The 18,735-nt window shown below is 43.1% G+C and overlaps 1 protein-coding gene across 2 annotated transcripts in view; it reads right to left on the bottom strand.

Moving 5' to 3' along the window:
- CEP85L (centrosomal protein 85L) overlaps positions 1-10,424 on the bottom strand; it is a 162,326-nt gene extending 151,902 nt beyond the window's left edge. The window contains exon 1 of one of the 2 annotated variants that reach the window (XM_077301069.1): positions 9,984-10,424. In XM_077301069.1, coding sequence (XP_077157184.1) covers positions 9,984-10,035 — 52 coding nt within the window. In that variant the 5' untranslated portion in view covers positions 10,036-10,424. Of the gene's footprint in view, positions 1-3,332; positions 3,560-9,983 lie in introns of those variants that run through there. The other variant, XM_077301077.1, reaches the window with a different exon arrangement.
- Positions 10,425-18,735: the final 8,311 nt, after the last annotated feature.

Raw genomic sequence — 18,735 nt, 5'->3', positions numbered from 1 at the left:
CAGATTAAAGGTAAAGGTAAAGGTATCCCCTGTGCAAGCACCAGGTCATGTCTGACCCTTGGGGTGACGCCCTCTAGCGTTTTCATGGCAGACTCAATACGGGGTGGTTTGCCAGTGCCTTCCCCAGTCATTACCATTTACCCCCCAGCAAGCTGGGTACTCATTTTACCGACCTCGGAAAGATGGAAGGCTGAGTCTACCTTGAGCCGGCTGCTGGGATCAAACTCCCAGCCTCATGGGTAGAGCTTCAGACTGCATGTCTGCTGCCTTACCACTCTGCGCCACCCAGCTTGCTGGGGGGTAAAACGGTAATGACTGGGGAAGGGAATGGCAAACCATCTTGTATTGAGTCTGCCAAGAAAACGCTAGAGGGTGTCACCACAAGGGTCAGACATGACCCGGTGCTTGCACAGGGGATACCTTTACCTATAATAATAATAATAATAATAATAATAATAATAATAATAATAATAATAATAATAATAATAATAATAATAATAATAAACCTTTATTAGCATAAAGATTGGTTGTATGTGAATAGTTTTCACACTTCATACATTACTCAAGCTTCATAAAATCAGAATTTATTGTAATTGTGGCTAGAAAGCCATTTAAATGGCTGGAAAGGTGGGCAAATGAGAACAAGATGCTATTCAATAAGGAGAATCGCAGAGTTCTACATCTGGATCACAAAAATGAGAAGCATGCATATTGTATTGGGGGATACACTTCTGGATAGCAGTGTGTGTGAATGAGATCTAGGGGTACTTGTGGACTGTAAGCTAAATATGAGCAGACAATGTGATGTGGTAAAAAAGACGAATGTAATCTTGGACCGTATCAACAGAGGCATCACATCAAAATCACAAGATGACATAGCCCTGGTGTATCACATTGGTCAGACTGCACCTAGATTACTGTCTGCAGTTCTAAAAGACTCACTTCAAAAAGAATGTGGACAAAATTGAGAGAGTACAGAGTAGAGCAACAAGAATGATCCAGGGCCTGGGACCTAAGCCCTATGAGGAAAGGCTGAGAGACTTGGGGAATATTCAGTCTGGAGAAGAGGATACTGAGAGGGGACATGACTGCTCTCTTTAAGTAGTTTAAAGGTTGTCACTTGGAGGAGGGCAAGAAGTGGTTCCTGTTGGCAGCAAAGGATGGGACCTGAAGTAATGGGTTTAAACTATGGGAAGAATGGTACTGGCTAGATATCAGGAGAAGAATTTTCAGTGCAGTTCAGCAGTGGAATCAGCTGCCTAAAGAGTTAGTGAGCTCTCTCTCATTGGCAGTCTTTAAGCAGCAACTGGACAGATACTTATCCTGGATGCCTTAGGACAGTAGTTCTCAACCTTCCTAATACTGCGACCCTTTAATACAGTTCATGTTGTGGTGACCCCCAACCATAAAATTATGCAAGTGTTCTTTCACAGAAATTAAACTGAAACTGACATGAAGATCCATTGTTCATGATTGTAAATAAATTGTTATTTCCACGGTTTCTCAGTTCAGTTCTGCCTCTTGTCCCACCACGCCGATCTCACTCTTTTCCGCTGCTCCAGGCAGACAAGCGCTCCATCTCAGTCTACCCTGCAAGGGTTATGTGGATGGCACCCCCCAGCAAAGCTGCTTGCCCTGCCGTGAGCCCTGTGAAAGGGTCATTTGACCCCCAAAAGGGTCCCAACTCCCAGGTTGAGAAACACTGCCTTAGGTTGATCCTGCATTGAACAGAGGGTTGGACAAGACCCCTTCCAACTCTATGATTACATGATTCTAAAGTTTTCTGAATGGTCGGGATTCTCAAGCTTTAGACTGTTCTACCCCTAGCAATTCTGATAGACAACACAAAGCAGCCAGAAAAACCAACAATGTAGGCACTGATCACTACTTTACTAAGGCCTAATATCTAAATTATTGAACACAAATTCTTCTGACCTAGTGAATTCATCCTGTGGCTGCTTTTGCTCCTTTAGAAAGTGAAACAAACTGAACAGGGGGCTTTTTTGCAAATAATATGTATACACTAATACTCCATTCCTAGACACGATGCTTTGAAAACAGGCTCACTGATGGCAACACATCTAGCTTCCTGTATGCTCATGAAAAGGACACCATTGGAACCAACATGCAGCTTGTAAGGTTGCATGTTCGACCTTTAGACCTCAGGTTACAAACCAAAGATAGTATTCTAAAGTTATGTGGAAGGCAGAACAGTTGATACAGAAGACATGTGTAGAAGCTGCCTTTCTCTTATAATAGCCTATCAGCAACAACTGGGGTTTTCTTTGACAATGGCTTCCAGACATCTGCTCCCATATATATGAAGCTGTTTCAGGACAATTCAGATTCCCAAAGAACTGAAGAGATTTTTCTTCTACCAAATTGGATTGCTGTTGTAAGGAAAAGCAATATACAAAGGTATTTCATAGGAAACCAATGTTTTTAATATATTAAAATTAGCTATTTAATAAAAAGCTCACCCTGCTAGGTTCTATGCTTACAGAGAGCCAAGAGTAGCTTCTACTGCCAAATGAGTATAAAGGCAACATGCAGCCGAAAAGACTGAAGTCTTTGTTAAAGCACTGGGTATAGTGGATGTACTTTCTATTCATTACTGTTTCATAAGAATGCTGATTTTATTCTACACCATAATTTAAAACAGCTATAGTTCCTTTCAAAATAAATGTAAATTTGGAATAAAACAAAAAAAAAAATCAAAGCCTTGATTTTAAGAATAAAGTTGCCAGCATGATATCTCATCACTTGGTCCTTCATGACTATTCCCACCAACCACATGGATACAGCAATTGAACATGGATACAGCTTGAGAACACATCCTTCAAAACTGTTAGGTGTAAGTACAGCTAGCTGTGCTCTTTTCCCCTCCGTTTTAGCTATCCCCCTGGGATAAAAGGGTCTCATGAGCCTCCATCTAGTTTAAGTTTTATTTTCCCTCCTGCTCAATGCTTGATCATTATGCAATTGTGTGCCCATGCATACTGGTTACAGCATGACCTGAAAACACAGCTCTCAAAAGAGGGTTTTAAAAGGTTAAATTGGGAGGCACAGCAATCTCTCTACCTCAAAGTGACAATACTGATTCCACAGAATAATAAAACAGAACATAAAATTAAAAAGTCAAACTATAAGGAGTTGATGACAAAACAGATTTGCTATAAATCCTGAGACTCCTGCAGCACAGACACTTAATACTGAGAGGTCTGCAAGATTATAGGGCACAATGATAGATAATCCCAGTAACAATTTGATTTCAAATGACTGCATCAGGCAATCTGATTCAGCGCCACTGCACAAAAGTGCTATTAACTCACCATTAATCCGCCTTCTTGTAAAGGCATAGCAGGATTCCTACAGGCGAACACCACCGGAGCATTCTCACCTGCAGCACTCTGATTTTTATTTTGAGTTCAGAAAAGCTCAAAATAACTTGCTCATCCCCTAACCCATCTCACCCCTGCCCCAAACAAAAGGAGGAGAGAAATTATCCTAGCCAATCATCTATACGGTACATATTCAGCAGTTATCTTATGTTTTCACATAGCCATCCAATTAGGGCCACAAAGCTCATAATAGGTTATGAGCTCACTATACCTGTTACATTTTAAATTATGACACTGCCTCTGAGGCTATTCACTCTGGTTACATGCTACCTGTGGCTCAGGTTGGGCAACAACAACAACAAAACTTGAAAAGAGTTTGCAGATGATGATAACTATTATCAAGCCCATAAAGTTAGTTAATTTTTCCTTTGGGATAATAAAAATGATGACACTGTTAATGACAGCCACCATATGATCAGTTTATGGATCAAAGATCTGAACAATGTTAAATAATTAGCCAAATTCCTCCTTCCCTAAAATATTTTACACAGGGCACATACTAGAGATGCCTTCTTTATATGCTAACTAAAGCATGTGGGCACGATAGGCAGTCAGAGCTCTGCAGTGTATTGTCAGTGGCCCTCCTTCATGGGTATCACATGGACACTTCAAACATGAAGACCTGACAGCCTCATACTCTCTAGGAACTGCTGGAACACTTATAGATGCAATGTCTTCCTTCTCGTTAAATGGGAGACATTTCACTGTCAAGTGCACTTCATATATGAGCCTCTATGTGGCATGCCCATCACTCGTCCCACTGTCTGTGCAATGGAGGAGTGCTTTTCTATAGCATGCAGTGAGGAACTACGTGGTGAGAGTACAAACTGCGGCTAAGTAGCTTGCTTCTCATTAACAGATGGTAGAGCTGCAGAACATACATGTTGATCAAATGCTCACTAGGATTATCATCTACTCTAGAAGATTCTAATTATTATTTTTTTAAAAAACAACAGTTTCTCAATCTATTAAAGCACTGAAGAGAAGTTTGAAAAAAATGAAGGTAAAGACAAATGATTAAAAGTTTACTCATTATTTTTCTACATGTCTGTGTTGTAGATGTTATAGTGGTCCTACTTGAGAATCCAGGTTCAAATCCTCAGTTTGCCATGAAGCTTTCTGGGTGACTCTGGATGACATTCAGACTAACCTACCATGCAGAGCTATTGTGAGGATAAAATGGAATACTGGAGAATGTAGTAAACTGCTTCAGATCCCCATTGAGGAGAAGCGTGTGGTTTAAATATAATAAAAGGTAAAGGTATCCCCTGTGGAAGCATTGGGTCATGTCTGACCCTTGGGGTGACGCCCTCCAGCATTTTCATGACAGACTCAATAGGTGGGTGGTTTGCCAGTGCCTTCCCCAGTCATTACCATTTACCCCCCCCCCCCGCAAGCTGGGTACTCATTTTACCGACCTCGGAAGGATGGAAGGCTGAGTCAACCTTGAGCCGGCTGCTGGGATCGAACTCCCAGATTCATGGGCAGAGCTTCAGACTGCATGTCTGCTGCCTTACCACTCTGCACCACAAGAGGCTCTTTAAATATAATATAAATATAATTAATAAATAAATAAGAATAAAATAAAATAAATGAACTAAATAAAGTACCTGCAAGCTATGTGGTATAGAGGTTAGCATGTCAAACCTGTGAAAACCAGGTTCAAATCCCCATAGACCTGTGAGACCCAGGTTTAAATTCTGTCACGGAAACTCACTGGGTGGTTATGGTCAGTCTGTTTCTCTCAGTCTAACCTACCTCACATGGTTGACATAGTGTGCATAGGAAGGAAGAATGAAGTTATAAGTCCCTATGGGTCTTCACGGGGGAGAACAGCAGGCTATGTATATCTAAATAAATACATATTTATGCCTTTTAGTGGTCTAAATCAGTGGTCCCCAACCCCCGGTCCAGAGACAAGTACTGGTCCGTGGATCAGTTGGTATTGGGCCGCAGCTCCTCTTCATCCTCCTCCCTGGCTGCTGCCTCGGGGGCTGCCCTGCCACTCTGCCGCCGGCTCACCTTTGGTGCTCTCCAGCAGCCGCTATGGCTGGGGCTCCCCCTCGGTGTGGCACTGCACAGCTGCTGCTGGCAGCACCCCCCAGTGGGCAGCGGGAAGTCAAGGAAAGCAAGTGGAGCAGAGGCTCAGGCGGCAGCGGTGACGTCCCTTGGTAAAAGACTACCCCCCCCCCACGGCCTCAGTAAAATTGTCAAGCATTGACTGGTCCCTGGTGATAAAAAGGTTGGGGACCACTGGTCTAAATGATATCTTTTCCACAAAGGAAAGACGTTTTGAAAAAAATACAAAACAATGACCATCACATATTAACTGATCATAAACAGGAATATTCTAGGTTTGTGTTTCAACTTTCACACCCTTTGTTCAATATCATGCATAACATAAATATAATTTAAAATAGTCAAAACACACAATATTCTAAACACACTATGAAGGACCAGTTCATAAGATGTATACTAATTTCTGTAGAAACTCTCAACTGACATATCCCTCTTTTTCTCCAGCACTTCTTATAGAAATATGTTAGATTAACAGAAATTACATTAATGTGGTTCATCACATACCATGGATATGCATGATTTAATTGCAGCCCCATTTCTCATAAAACAATGTACAGAATTGCTCTCAGCTCACATCAGTATAAAGCAAGAACAGCAGGAACAGAAGAACAGAAGACATACAACTGTTCATCATTTACCTAAGGAGCTTGACCTTCATCTCTTCTGTATCTTATCCTCACAGTTGCAATTACTTATCAGGGAGATGAGGGTGACAAAAAGGGATTGGCCCAAGATCCCCAGGTGAACTTCAGGACAGAGTGGAGATTTGAACCTGGATTTTCCCAGCCTTAGTTCAGGACTATTAATCACTTCACCACAAGGGCTACTCATGCCATTTATAGGCCAAAGCCCAGGTTTTATATCACCCCTCTAAAAATTCCAGACAAAAGGATCACAGGTGACACATGAACTCTGCCATACCCTAGTAGCATTAGTGCATCCACTGCACTAAAAGTGTTCAGGTTCCAAAATGGACATTATGAATTAATAACCATTCCCTATATGTTAGTTAAAATTTATATATGTTTAAGAATTAATTTTGTGGTAGCAATACTGAACAATAATAAGGCTTTCTAAAAAGCATTATTACAGAACAAGAGGAGAAATAATCTCCGGGGATATAAAACTTCAGGACACACCAGTGTGCCTTCATAGCTAAACTGATCTAATTGTTTCAGAGAACAGCTATAGGCTGGATAGTTCAACCAACCACAATATACCTCCAATTGGTCAATAACAGTTCATTTAGCAACTGTCTCGTATTCTCATACTCAGCAGGCATAATTGTTGTTTCAAGATGGCAATATAGATTTTAAGTAAATATACAGCAAAAGGATCATAGCACAAAAAGATTTTCAGTCATGGCAATAGAGACAACATGCTGCTCATCAGCAGGTCACTATTATCCTCTAGCAACATTTCTAACCAATTGGTTTTCTTCTTCATTCCAGTATTATCTAAGCAAACTAGGTAAACAAACAACATTGATGTAACAGCAGAACATGCTGGAAGGGACTGTCAATTCTTTATGACATTTGTGCATTTCGCATATGCCTCTCTACTCCTTTCTCCAGTTAAATGAACCCTTAGTGGAATGAACTTAACTACCGATTGCCCTGAAATACCTGCAATAAAAATATTTTAATCACTTAATGTTTTCTGCAATATAATGTCTTACACATGTGAGCATAAACACTGCATATAACTTTTAGATAAAAGCCCTTTCATTGTTTTCAGTTACTCAGAAGCATAGTAGTATATTGACTACCCTTACAGCAGGGGCAATCTTAGCAAGTGGGCAACTGGGCTGTTTCCTTGGCCCCCCACTTGGGGGCCTGTAACTGTCTCCTTGCCTATTTAACTTGTAAGCGGAGCACATAATGAGAAAGGCAGGATTAGAGGAGTCACAAATTGGGATCAAGATTGCAGGGAGAAATAGCAACAACCTCAGATATGCAGATGATACCACTCTAATGGCAGAAAGTGAAGAGGAACTAAAGAGCCTGTTGATGCAGGTGAAGGAGGAGAGTGCAAAAGTTGGCTTGAAACTCAACATCAAGAAAACGAAGATCATGGCATCCGGCCCTCTCAATTCCTGGCAAATAGATGGGGAAGAAATGGAGATAGTGACAGATTTTATTTTCCTGGGCTCCAAGATCACTGCAGATGGGGACTGCAACAAAGAAATTAAAAGACACTTGCTCCTGCTCCTTTAATGGTGTCTTAACAGACTGAGACTAACCTCTATGATACCCCCAAAAGCCTTGGTTAAAGAAGTAAACATTTTCTCCAGGCCTGTTGGCAAGCTACTGTCATCCTTAATTGACTTCAATGGAGTGGGAATGATATAAATCTTAGAATGGCACTATATAAGCAGAAGTATTTCCTGAGAATAAACTCCATTGAATAAACCAGATTATTTAAGATTGCTCAGGCAAATTACTTGAATTGTTCATAGGGTATACTAGTTGATCCCGCAGCAGGAGCTTAGTTACTACCATCCTATTTTTGGTTCCTATATAACTGAACTACCGTAGTGTTTCCAATTTACTTGTGTTCAGCCTTTGTGAAATACAAAACTTGTTCTCCTTTATCAAGAAAGCCCCCCAAAATAAGGATAAAGTCACCAATTTTTAAAAAGTTAAATATACTCAGCAAATTTTGTGTGCTGTGCAGGGAAAGTAATAGGTAATCATAAAAAGCATGGTGTGTTTGGACTGTTTCACATTACAGCAAATCAGCAGTTTTATGGGGAGGTACAACACTTGTACTAGAAAGAAAACTGGTAAAGAGTACAGCTACCATTGCCTTCCTTTATCTATATCAATTGATAATACAAAATGCTACAGGGTGAATTAAGCATACATTCTGCAACGTTTTATTTAGTTATCTTCCATACTGCCCTCCCAGTGAGCCAGCTCATGGTAGTGTGCTGTGTAAGCATCAATCAGTAATTAAAACTAATGCAATTAAAATTAAATAAAAATATAAAATTAAAATTAATTTAAAACAATTAAACAAGAGTTCACATCAACAGCAGCAGCCCATTTCTAGAATGTTTTTCAGTATTCTCCCAGAAGCCAGGTTGTAGTCTAGGGCTTCTTACAATAGTGAGTGAGTGAATGAGTGGGGCCCAGTAGATGCTGTTTTTGGCACTGGTGTCACCACCCAAACATATTTTTTTAAATGAGAAGTTTTTCACTTGGGATGCTCAGGTAGCTAAAAGAAAGGCCGTTTTTTTTAAACCACGTGCATTAATTACAAAGGTCCTGAATGAATGCACAGTACACTGGCATCTGTACGGCCCATGAACAGTTAACTCCCCTACAACATCTGGCAATTTACACTGTATACCCCACTCCTGAGAAGTACAGCATAATAATTCAGAGTGTAACCATAGCATGATAATTTATCCAAAGTGCTGTGCAGACAAGTACAGCTTGTACTCAGGCACTGCAAATAAATTTAGGTGTTTAGTAGCTAAATCACAGTCTTGACCCTGAAAGCAAGAATGTCCAGCATTCTCTGTCCTGGGGAGGTTTAGTTAGAGATGCAACTGCATTATTTAATTAATCAAGTGAGAACATGATCAGGCAAAGGGACTTTCTATTGCGTTTCTTAAAAAACTTCATCATCACTCTGAAGTCACAACGGAAATGCATCTGTTTTTAACGCCATGGAGAGTGAAAAACGTCTCTTCAAAAACCACGTCGTAAATCTGATTTCTCCTTATTTCCCGGAAGCAGGGATCACGCATTCTCAGAAAGGAAACTGGGTTCCATGATGAGTCTTGTTGAGTTTTTTTGTTTTTTAATTAAATACCTTGTGCAGAAACGGCCCAAAAGAAAACCACTTAACCTCAAACTCCTTAGCCAAATTTCAAAAGATAAAACAAGCAATGTTGGGAGCTTTTTTTTTTTAAAAAAGGAAAGGGCAGATTTCCTTTTAAAAATCGTGTTTATGATGCGTTCCAGATTTAAAAGCGACTAGAAAGCCGCTCTAAATATAGCCGCCAGCTAATTGCATTGCCTTTACTTAAAGCTTAAATGGCTCTCTAAAGCGCCGTCCCTTGCCATCCAAGCCCGGCCAGCCGGAGGCTGCTCTCTGTCCCCGCGGCCGGGCGGATTTGTTGCAGTGACCTCCTTCCTCCGACCCACGCCCAGCACCCTCTCGCTTCCACCCTCCCGCCGCTCAGTCGCTAGGCCAGATGGCGACGGGCGTTAACGACCCTAAGAGGGGAGCCCCGCACACGCACAGGAGGCACCAGGCACACGCACAGGCCGCCGTCGGGGCTTTTTCTGTTTTTTTTCACAACTGGAGCGTCAAAGTTGAGTCAGAAGATTTAGGCAGGAAACTGACGGGAGGGGCGGCCGGAGCAGCGGTCTTCTCAAGCCCACCCCAGGTCGCCGCATCCCAACAGGCGGGCATCGGGCTTGCCCAAAGGGATGCCCCCCCCCATCATTCAGGGGCTGCCCCCTCCCCTCCCCGCCGCCCTCTCCTTACCCGCGCTGTAGTCTCTGCCTTGCTCGAGCTCGGACAGGAGCTTCCCCCACATGGTGGTCGAGGGGCGCCGAGGCGGGGCGACCACCGGGCTGGCCACACGCACGCTGCGGGACGGGGCCGGGGCCGGGGCCGGGGCCTGGGCCGAGCGAGGGGACGGGAGGCCGCTCCTCACTGCTGCGCGTGTGCTGCTCCTGCCGCTTCGGCCGCGCCGCAGCCCGCCCCTGGCCTGAGGGGAGCCGAGGCCATGGCGCTGTGACAGCGGCGGCGGCGGCGGCAGCAGCAGAAAGGACAAAACTCGCTTTATTCCGTGGTTGCTGCTGCTGCTGCTGCCCACTCACTGCAGCTTCCTTTCTCCTCCTCCGCCTCCTCGTCGTCCTCGCTGCTGCTGCTGCTGCTGCTTCACGCCGGGCGGGGACAGAGGCGGGAACTCAGCAGATGCTGCCGCTCCTCGGGCGGAGAGGTGGGGGAGGGCGTTCCCACCAGGCGGAGGATGGGGCCGCCTAGGCCGGCTGAGCCCCCGAGGGTCACCGGAGAAGCCAGGGCAGGACAGGAGGAGGGGCTTCGCGGGAGACAGCCGCCCGCCTGGACAAGCGCAGGTCAAGAGACGCGCCGCAAAAGTGCCCTTGGCCACGCGCAAGGAAGACGCGGGGGGGGGGGGAGGGTGAAAAAAGATGCGCTTCTTCTTTAAAAATAAAAAAAGTTTAACCACGCACAGAGGAGCTTGCTGATGTTGTGAACTAGTGCTTGGAGTCAGGACTGGCCTCGATGAGGCTGAACAAGCTAAAACCTAAACCTGAAAAGACGGAGGTTTTCTGGATTAAGGCAAGCTGAAGACTTGAGCTCTCTCCTGGTTTAGATGGGGGTTACTCTGGACTTGAAAAGCCAGGCTCGCAGTTTGGAAATGCTACTCAATGGCAATCACTTGAGAAAACTAGGTGGCTGCACCGGTCTGAGGTGTTTCTATCCAGCGTCATTTGGTGCATCAGTAACATCCATTCTTGGTTCACGCGTTTAGCCACAGTGATCCATGCCATAGTGACTGCAGCACGCTCTAATTGGGGCTATGCTTGAAAAGTGCTTGGCAGCTGCAGTCAGTGCAGAACACTGTGTATAGCTAGACTGCTGGCTGGGGCCAGCTATCAAGAGCATTTGGCTCCAGGAGTACAAGGGTTCAGTTCCCCTAGGGAACATGGATGCTTTGGAGGGCAGACTCTGTGACATTGTACCCCTCAGACATCCCTGTCCTCCCCAGCCTCCACCTCCAAATCCCCAGGAGTTTCTGCACTGGATCTGGCAGCCTTTCCTTCCTCTGGTGGCCAAGGGAGAAATGGCAACCATTTAGCCCCATTATTATGAAACAACTTCCCTAGGGAGGGGTGTGTGGGTCCCTTACTCTCAGGCTCCAGGAGGCAGTGGGAGATGGTTTCATTTAGGACGAAATTTATCAAGCTTACCAGTGGTCTTAAACTGTGGTTGCAATGTTTGGTTTTGTGTATTCATTTACCTGTATATTATCTATATCGTAAGCTACCTTGAGCTCCATAGGAAGAAAGTAAACATTTAAAATTCATAAATTACTTTGAATAAATGCATGGATCTTCTATTTTTTTCTCCAATGAGGTTCATTTTTTTGAAACAAAAAACTAAATTATATTGCAAGGGTTTGTACAGATGAGTTTTTACACTTCAGATTTTGTAGTCAAGTGTTCAGTACATTGTTGTTGCTATAGTTGCACTGTATGACTGAACCATTTTGCAGTCTTTTTTTATGAGCTTTTGGCAAACATTGTATGAAATGAATCCTGAGCACCTATTTTGTGGTTATGCTTATTATGAATTTCTGCCTAGTAAATGGCCAAACTGAAATCAAATGACATGGGAATACATTGGGTGTAGTGGCATTTAAAAACACAATGAGCATAATTGTTTCCTACATAATACGTGTTAAAACAGAAATATGCAGCAGCACATGAAAGAGAACTTTTTATTGGACCATGCCCAATAACTTTAATGACTTTGATTTTTGTACCGTAACCTTCCCAGAAGGACAGGGGTGCAACCTGATACCATTTCAGATACCTCCTCAGAGTCTCCCGCAGGATGCTTAAAAGGCAAGACTCCTTTTAAGATGTTACTGCTATGGGTATCACAGAAGCTCACCCGTGGGAGCGTACACCACCTGCAATATTCCTAAGAGACATACTCAGCATTTCCAGGTACCACCTGGATATTGACAAACCCTAATCTGGCCACATAAAATGTTCTGGAGAATTTAAAAGCTTGCTCACTATTGTGTGCCATTTTGGTTCATCCTAATAAATAAATGGTACCATATGGCTTTTGTTTTTGGATGCATAAGTCCTGTTGTCTCCTTAAAAGAACCTCAGAATCAAAATGCACAAAAATAGAAGCAAGAACATTAAGTCCTGGAAGGCTACTGACCCGGAAATGTGAAATGATACGGTTTTGTATGCTTTACTGCACCCTGGATTTCACTAAGTGTCAGGAACGGTTTGTGATGCTACACCAACATCATATCCATGATGTTGGTTTGTCCCTGTCTGGATCATCTTGCAAGTAAAAATAAAACCAGTTCCATTCCTATAGTGCTGAGTATCTACTAACCATACCCAGACAACTTAATTGGGGAAATGCAATGTCTTAGAATGTTGTTCTCAAAACCAAAACATTTAAGATTAATAGCAAATGTAACAAACACATTTTGAATGTATTTCAACAGAAAGGCCCCTGGTGTGCAATATAAGCATGCCAAACCCATTCCAGAGCATCTTCTGAGTACTTTAAAGCTACAGGGTAAGCAGGGTATTTTTAATGGCTTACTTATAAAAGGGATTTGGTATCTATAATACTGTGCTATATTTATTGTTTTTTATTATAAAGGAGGGTTTAAAATACAGTGAAGGTGAGAGTAGGTAGGAACTGGAGGGCAAGGATAATGGGATAAAAAAGGCCTAAACATTTTGAGTGAGAAGAAAGGTAGTCCCAAACATGGCGGCAGATTGTACGTTATGATTATAATCAATGGGGAAGAGGTAAATCCATCCAAGAGAATGTTTGGGCCAATCCTTCAGCAGAACAACCAGGCAAGCCAAGGGGTAAATATTTTCTGCACAATACAGACCTAAAGGGCTCAGGTTTCAGCACTAGAAATATAATTTATTAGAAGGAATTATTGGTTCCTGCTATTCTGTCTCAGAACAAATGATCATGTCAATTACAGCCCAATATGAATTCAGGTATGCAGAAATGGATGGAATCAAAGACACTTGAAGCACAGTTTGTCAAAAGCTCTCAATAGCCTTTAATTGCAGGATTAGAGCTTTCCCATCATATCTTGGGAAAACTTTTTGTGTTCTTCTGTCCCCCTTTTTGTACTAAACACTGCGCCTGCAGAAGAGTTGTGGAGAATACAGATGTCTGCTCCCTATATCGTGAAATTACTGTTGGTTCTGAAAAATGGAATTACACTGCTGTTATCAAATTTTATTATGTTTTTATTATTTTACCATTTTAAATGTTGCATAAGTGTTGTAAACCACCCCAAGCCCAACATTGAGGAGGGGTGGTCTAGAAATTGAATTACAATGTATGTATTGGGTGTAGTGTATGTATGTATGTATGTATGTGAAAGATGTTAGCATCTTTCCCACAGAAAATGTGTGGTTATTGATCCATATTTCACCTGTGAATATTGAGAAATACAGCTAGTGCAAAAATATATTTTTTAAAAAAGAATCCTAGCCAAGCTTGGTTAAAACCAGACCATTAGCAACTTTAAAATCGGGCAATTCTCAATGTGAGTTATTCTAAAGCAAATTAAAACGGTAAGAAATCCTGTGTGCCTCTATGGTTGCCAGCCTCCTGTTGGAGGCAGGATATCCTCTACCCTGGGCCCACTGGCAATCAGCTGGCTGGCTGGCTGGGGGACTTGGGCAATGTGGCAGCATTATTTTTGCCATGTGCTGGAAATGACATTGGAAGTCATTTTTACCATAGAGTATTTGGCCATATACCAGAGTGTTGTCAGGACTTTCCAATGTGATATTACTTCCAGTGCACACTGGAAGTGGCATTGCTATGGCCCATTATGCACGGCCACCGAAACGGCGATTTCGGGTCACATGGAAAACGCGGAGGTGGAAGACGCGACGCATACCGGTTATGTACGGGGCGGGGCGCGACGGCGGCAAAACCCAGAGTAACCGATTATGCACGCGGCGATCCGGGCGCCGCTTCTGGTTGCTCCCCGGTCACCCGGAAGCTGCGCTTTCTTCCGCGTTTCACTGACACGGCTTTTTCGGCGGCATGCACCGAAGCTGCAGCCAGTTGCAGCCGGCTCCGTGCGTTACCGGTGATTTTAGTCGCCGCCATTCCACCCCGAATGTGCGCTAAAACCCCCGTGCATAATGGGTCTATGTTATGACATCATATCATAGCCTGGGCTTCCCTCCTGCTTCCCCCCCCCTAGTTGCCAGGAGGAGCCTTGCAGACCATGCTCATCCCTATAATCTAGTTCCATCTCTTGAACTGAAATAGGTGCACTTGATATTAGTTTTTAGGTACTCCTATACTTTCTAACTACCATATCATATACTGCTCCCATAACCATTTATGCTGATTATCACGGGTAAGCATTGTTCCACTTGCTCCCAATGAATGGACATCTTTGGCACAAAGTTCACTATCACATGGCATTCTGTTTAATTTTGGATCTGCGAAATGAACTTCAGAAACCTGAAATCAAGGCTTGTGGGAAAGTTTGTGATGCTGTGTTCTCTGCTCTTGTCTTACATCTTTGTTGACATGCTGCAGTCTTCTGTTCCATTTGCCATGGTTGCTATTTTTGTTTTTATGAAGCCTAAAAGTAACTCTGAAACACTTTTTTTGGCACTCAACCACATACATTTCAATCAATCTTGGTAGCAAATAAAAATAATGTGTTTGTGGGAAATGGCATATGTATTGCATGAATATTTCAGTGACGCTGGTTTATAGATTCTGGGTACGAATGTTAGCTCCTACACCAGTGCATCTAGCAAAGAGCTAAATTAGTGCATTTAGCAGCCATTGCTCCCTCTTTCTCCTTTCTTTCTTTGGTAACATTTGAACAGCTAAGATGTCCTTAAAAATATGTGAGGCATAAGCAGTCCAGAACTGCTCAAAAATTACAGCTGGTCCAGAACGTGGCAGCCTAACTGTAGTCAGGGACTAGCTGCTGGAAACATACACTGCCCATTTTAAAACCAATACACTGGTTGCCAGTCTGTTTTTGAGTTCAATTTTAGATGATGATTATAATTTTTAAAGCCTTTCACAACCTGGGACTCACACATCTGAAGGACCATCTCTTTATATGTGTCCCTGTGTGCTGTCTGTTGACTGTCCCACCACTTTGAAACGTCAGCACTGGCCAGAGGCTTTTCCATCCTGCCCTCTGATCTGTAGAATGGACTCCCTGAAGAGCTGTCTGGAGCCCCCATTTGGGAGATATTCAGAAGGTGCTTGAGCTTGTTTGTCAGGGTTTTTGAGGGGCGTTGAATAGCAGTCATCTTTTAATGGGGGAGGGAGGGAAAACATGGGGCTTAATTAGAAATGTTTTAAACCAGGGGTAGTCAAACTGTGGCCCTCCAGATGTCCATAGACTAAAGTTCCCATGAGCCCCTGCCAGCAAATTACCCCTGTTTTAAACTATTATTGTAAGCTCCCTTGAAACACGAGGAAAGGCAGGTTTCACAACTTCCCGTGGCTTCGAATGAGAAATTCTCAGTGCCAAAAACTTTCCCTGGTTTCTCCTTGGCCATTATACACTTCTTTATAGACACAGCATTTCCCAACAAAACAGATTCTCTTCTGTGCAGCTGCACCCCCTTATACCTCTGTGTTCTCTCATGCAGGGTTTCTGTCTGTTTTTCCCCCATGCACCATTGTTGAGGTGGGGGTGTGGTTGTTATCCTCTTGGTACTGGCTGGAGATCTGCTATTACAACTGAACACCATACAATAGATGTCAATTCACCTGGAGAAAACGGCTGTTTTGAGAGGTGGTCTCTATGGTATTATACCCTATTTAAATCCTTCCCTCCCCAAATTCCACCCTGCTCAGGCTTCACCCCCAAAATCTCCATGTATTTCCAAACCTCGCAACCCTAGGTGAGTGTGTCTCCCAAGCTGGGGATCACCACGCCTTCCTAGCTTGTTTCTGGCTACCCCAGCCTCTTCCAGGGACCTTCCAAAGTATAATGTAGGTGCTTGGAACCAGCTAAGCAGAGCAGTTGTAATAACTATATTAATTGCTGAAGTATAGGCGAGGCCTCCATCCTGGAACTGTCTGGAAACAAGAACAAGCCAATCCCTACCCCCCACTCCTGATTGTATATGACCAACGATATTCTTGATAGTGGCTAATTAGGTCATTATATGGCAACAATAACTGAACAAGAGTACTAAAAGAACTTGCACATGTAATCTCTGAACCTCTGTTAAATTATTTTGACACTTCTTGGAGAACAGGGCAGAGTCTGCACTTACTTTGTTTATTCCATTGTCAATCCTGTTGAATTCCAATTGATTTGAACTCGGGTCTTCCTCTTCCTGCCCCCTCCCCATTGAAACAGGAAAGTGTTCTGCACGTGGTAAAGGTAGTTCAGAATGGGGGGGGGGAGAGAGCCAAGCCTCTTTCTTTCTTTTCTTGAAGTGTGTGGGGGTAGGAAGAGGAGCCAAGCAAGAAGCCTCTTTCTTTTCTTAGGGGAGAGAGGATTGAAGGGGAAAAAAATACAAGATTGACAGAAGTTGAGAGAAATTAGAGGCTTCTCCTTTAAGGCAAGCTTGTCACATGACCAGCTTTGGCCAATCAGGGGTTCTCTACCACAGAACAAAGTCCAGATTCAAAACACCCTGCTTTCTCAATCCAGATTTTAAAACTATTGAGCATTAAAAGCACTCTAAGATATCGCACAATAAAGGTATGGTCACTCCGGATCAATCCTTCTTGCTGCAGAAGGAAAATTTAAATTGCCCAAAATCAAAACAGAAATCGCATTCTGTGTAGACAGCAGGGACTGAATCGACCTGGGATTGGAATAAAAGCTCCGTGCAGTTTACACACAGGTGAGGTGCGAGATGATTGGAGGTGGGCAAATGTTGTCCCCATCTTCAAGAAAGGGAACAAAGAGGATCCGGGTAACTATTGACCTGTCAGCTTCACATCTGTAGCTGGCAAAATTTTGGAACAAACCATCAAACAGTCCTTGAACAGCTGGAACAGAGAGCTGTGATTTCTAAGATTCAGCATGGGTTTCGCAAGAACAAATCATGTCATACCAAACTATCTCTTTTTTTGAGAAACTGACTACTTTGCTGGATCAGGGGAATGCTGTAGACATAGTTTATCGGGATTTCAGCAAAGTGTTTGATAAGGCTCCACATGATATTCTTGTTGACAAGTTGGTAAAATGTGGTATGGATCCTTATTCTGTCAGGTGGATCGATAACTGGTTGACAGATCGTACCCCGAGGGTACTTGTTAATGGTTCAGCATCCGCTTGGAGAAGAGTGACAAGTGTTTTGTTCAACATATTTATAAATTATTTGGATTTGGATGAGGGTTTAGAGTGGATACATTAAATATGCAGACGATACTAAACTGGGAGGGGTAGCAAACACAACCGAAGGCAGAATCAGAATACAGTATGATCTTGATAGGCTCGAGAAGTGGGCTAAACTTAATAAAATGAAGTTCAATAGGGACAAATGTTAAGTTCTGCATTTAGGTAAGAAAAACCAAATACCCCAATATAGGATGGGGGAGACTTCTCTTGGCAGTAGCATGTGCGAAAAGGATCTAGAAGTCTTAGTAGACCATACATTGAACATGAGTCAACAGTGTGACTCATTGGGATTTTGGGCTATATCAAATGGAGTATTGTGTCCAGATCATGGGAGGTGATGGTACCGCTTTGCTCTGCTCTGGTTCGACCTCACTTGGAGTGCTGTGTTCAGTTTTGGGCACCCCAGTTAAAGAGGGATGTAGACAAACTGGAGCATGTCCAGAGGAGGGCAACAAAGATGGTGAGGGGGTTGGAAACCAAGACATATGAAGTAAGGATGGGGGGGCTTGGTCTGTTTAGCTTGGAGAGGAGATGACTGAGAGGGGAATCTGATAATCATCTTCAAGTATTTAAAAGGCTGCCATATAGACAATGGAGCAGAGTTGTTCTCTCTTTCCCCGGAGGGACGGACCAGAACCAATGGGATGAAATTAATTCAAAAGAAATTCCGTCTCAACATCCGGAAGAAGTTCCTGAAAGTTAGAGCGGTTTCTCAGTGGAACAGGCTTCCTTGGTAGGTGGTGAGTTCTCCATCTTTGGACATATTAAAACAAAGGCTGGATTTGATGGAGAAGCTGATACTGTGAAGGTTCAAGGGGGTGGCAGGTTACAGTGGATAAGCGATAGGGTTGTGAGTGTCCTGCATAGTGCAGGGGGTTGGACTAGATGACCCATGAGGTACCTTCCAACTCTATTATTCTATGATTCTATGATTTTATGAACATATATTATCCAAGGACCTACTGAGCCTTGCTTGCCCATTGCCTCTGAACCAACCCACTTTTTCTAAACAACAAGGACTTGATGAGACTAAGATCATTTTCCTATCAGGAAACAAAAACTCTCACATTATTGATTTGGTTGCCAAGTTTGTACAGCTGGCTATGAGGTCCCGTAACTGCAGAA

This window comes from Paroedura picta, chromosome 1 (assembly GCF_049243985.1).
Source record: "Paroedura picta isolate Pp20150507F chromosome 1, Ppicta_v3.0, whole genome shotgun sequence".
Taxonomy (NCBI): Eukaryota; Metazoa; Chordata; class Lepidosauria; order Squamata; family Gekkonidae; genus Paroedura; species Paroedura picta.
The sequence above is the reverse complement of the archived record's forward strand: the minus strand, read 5'-3'. Positions and strand labels throughout refer to the sequence as shown.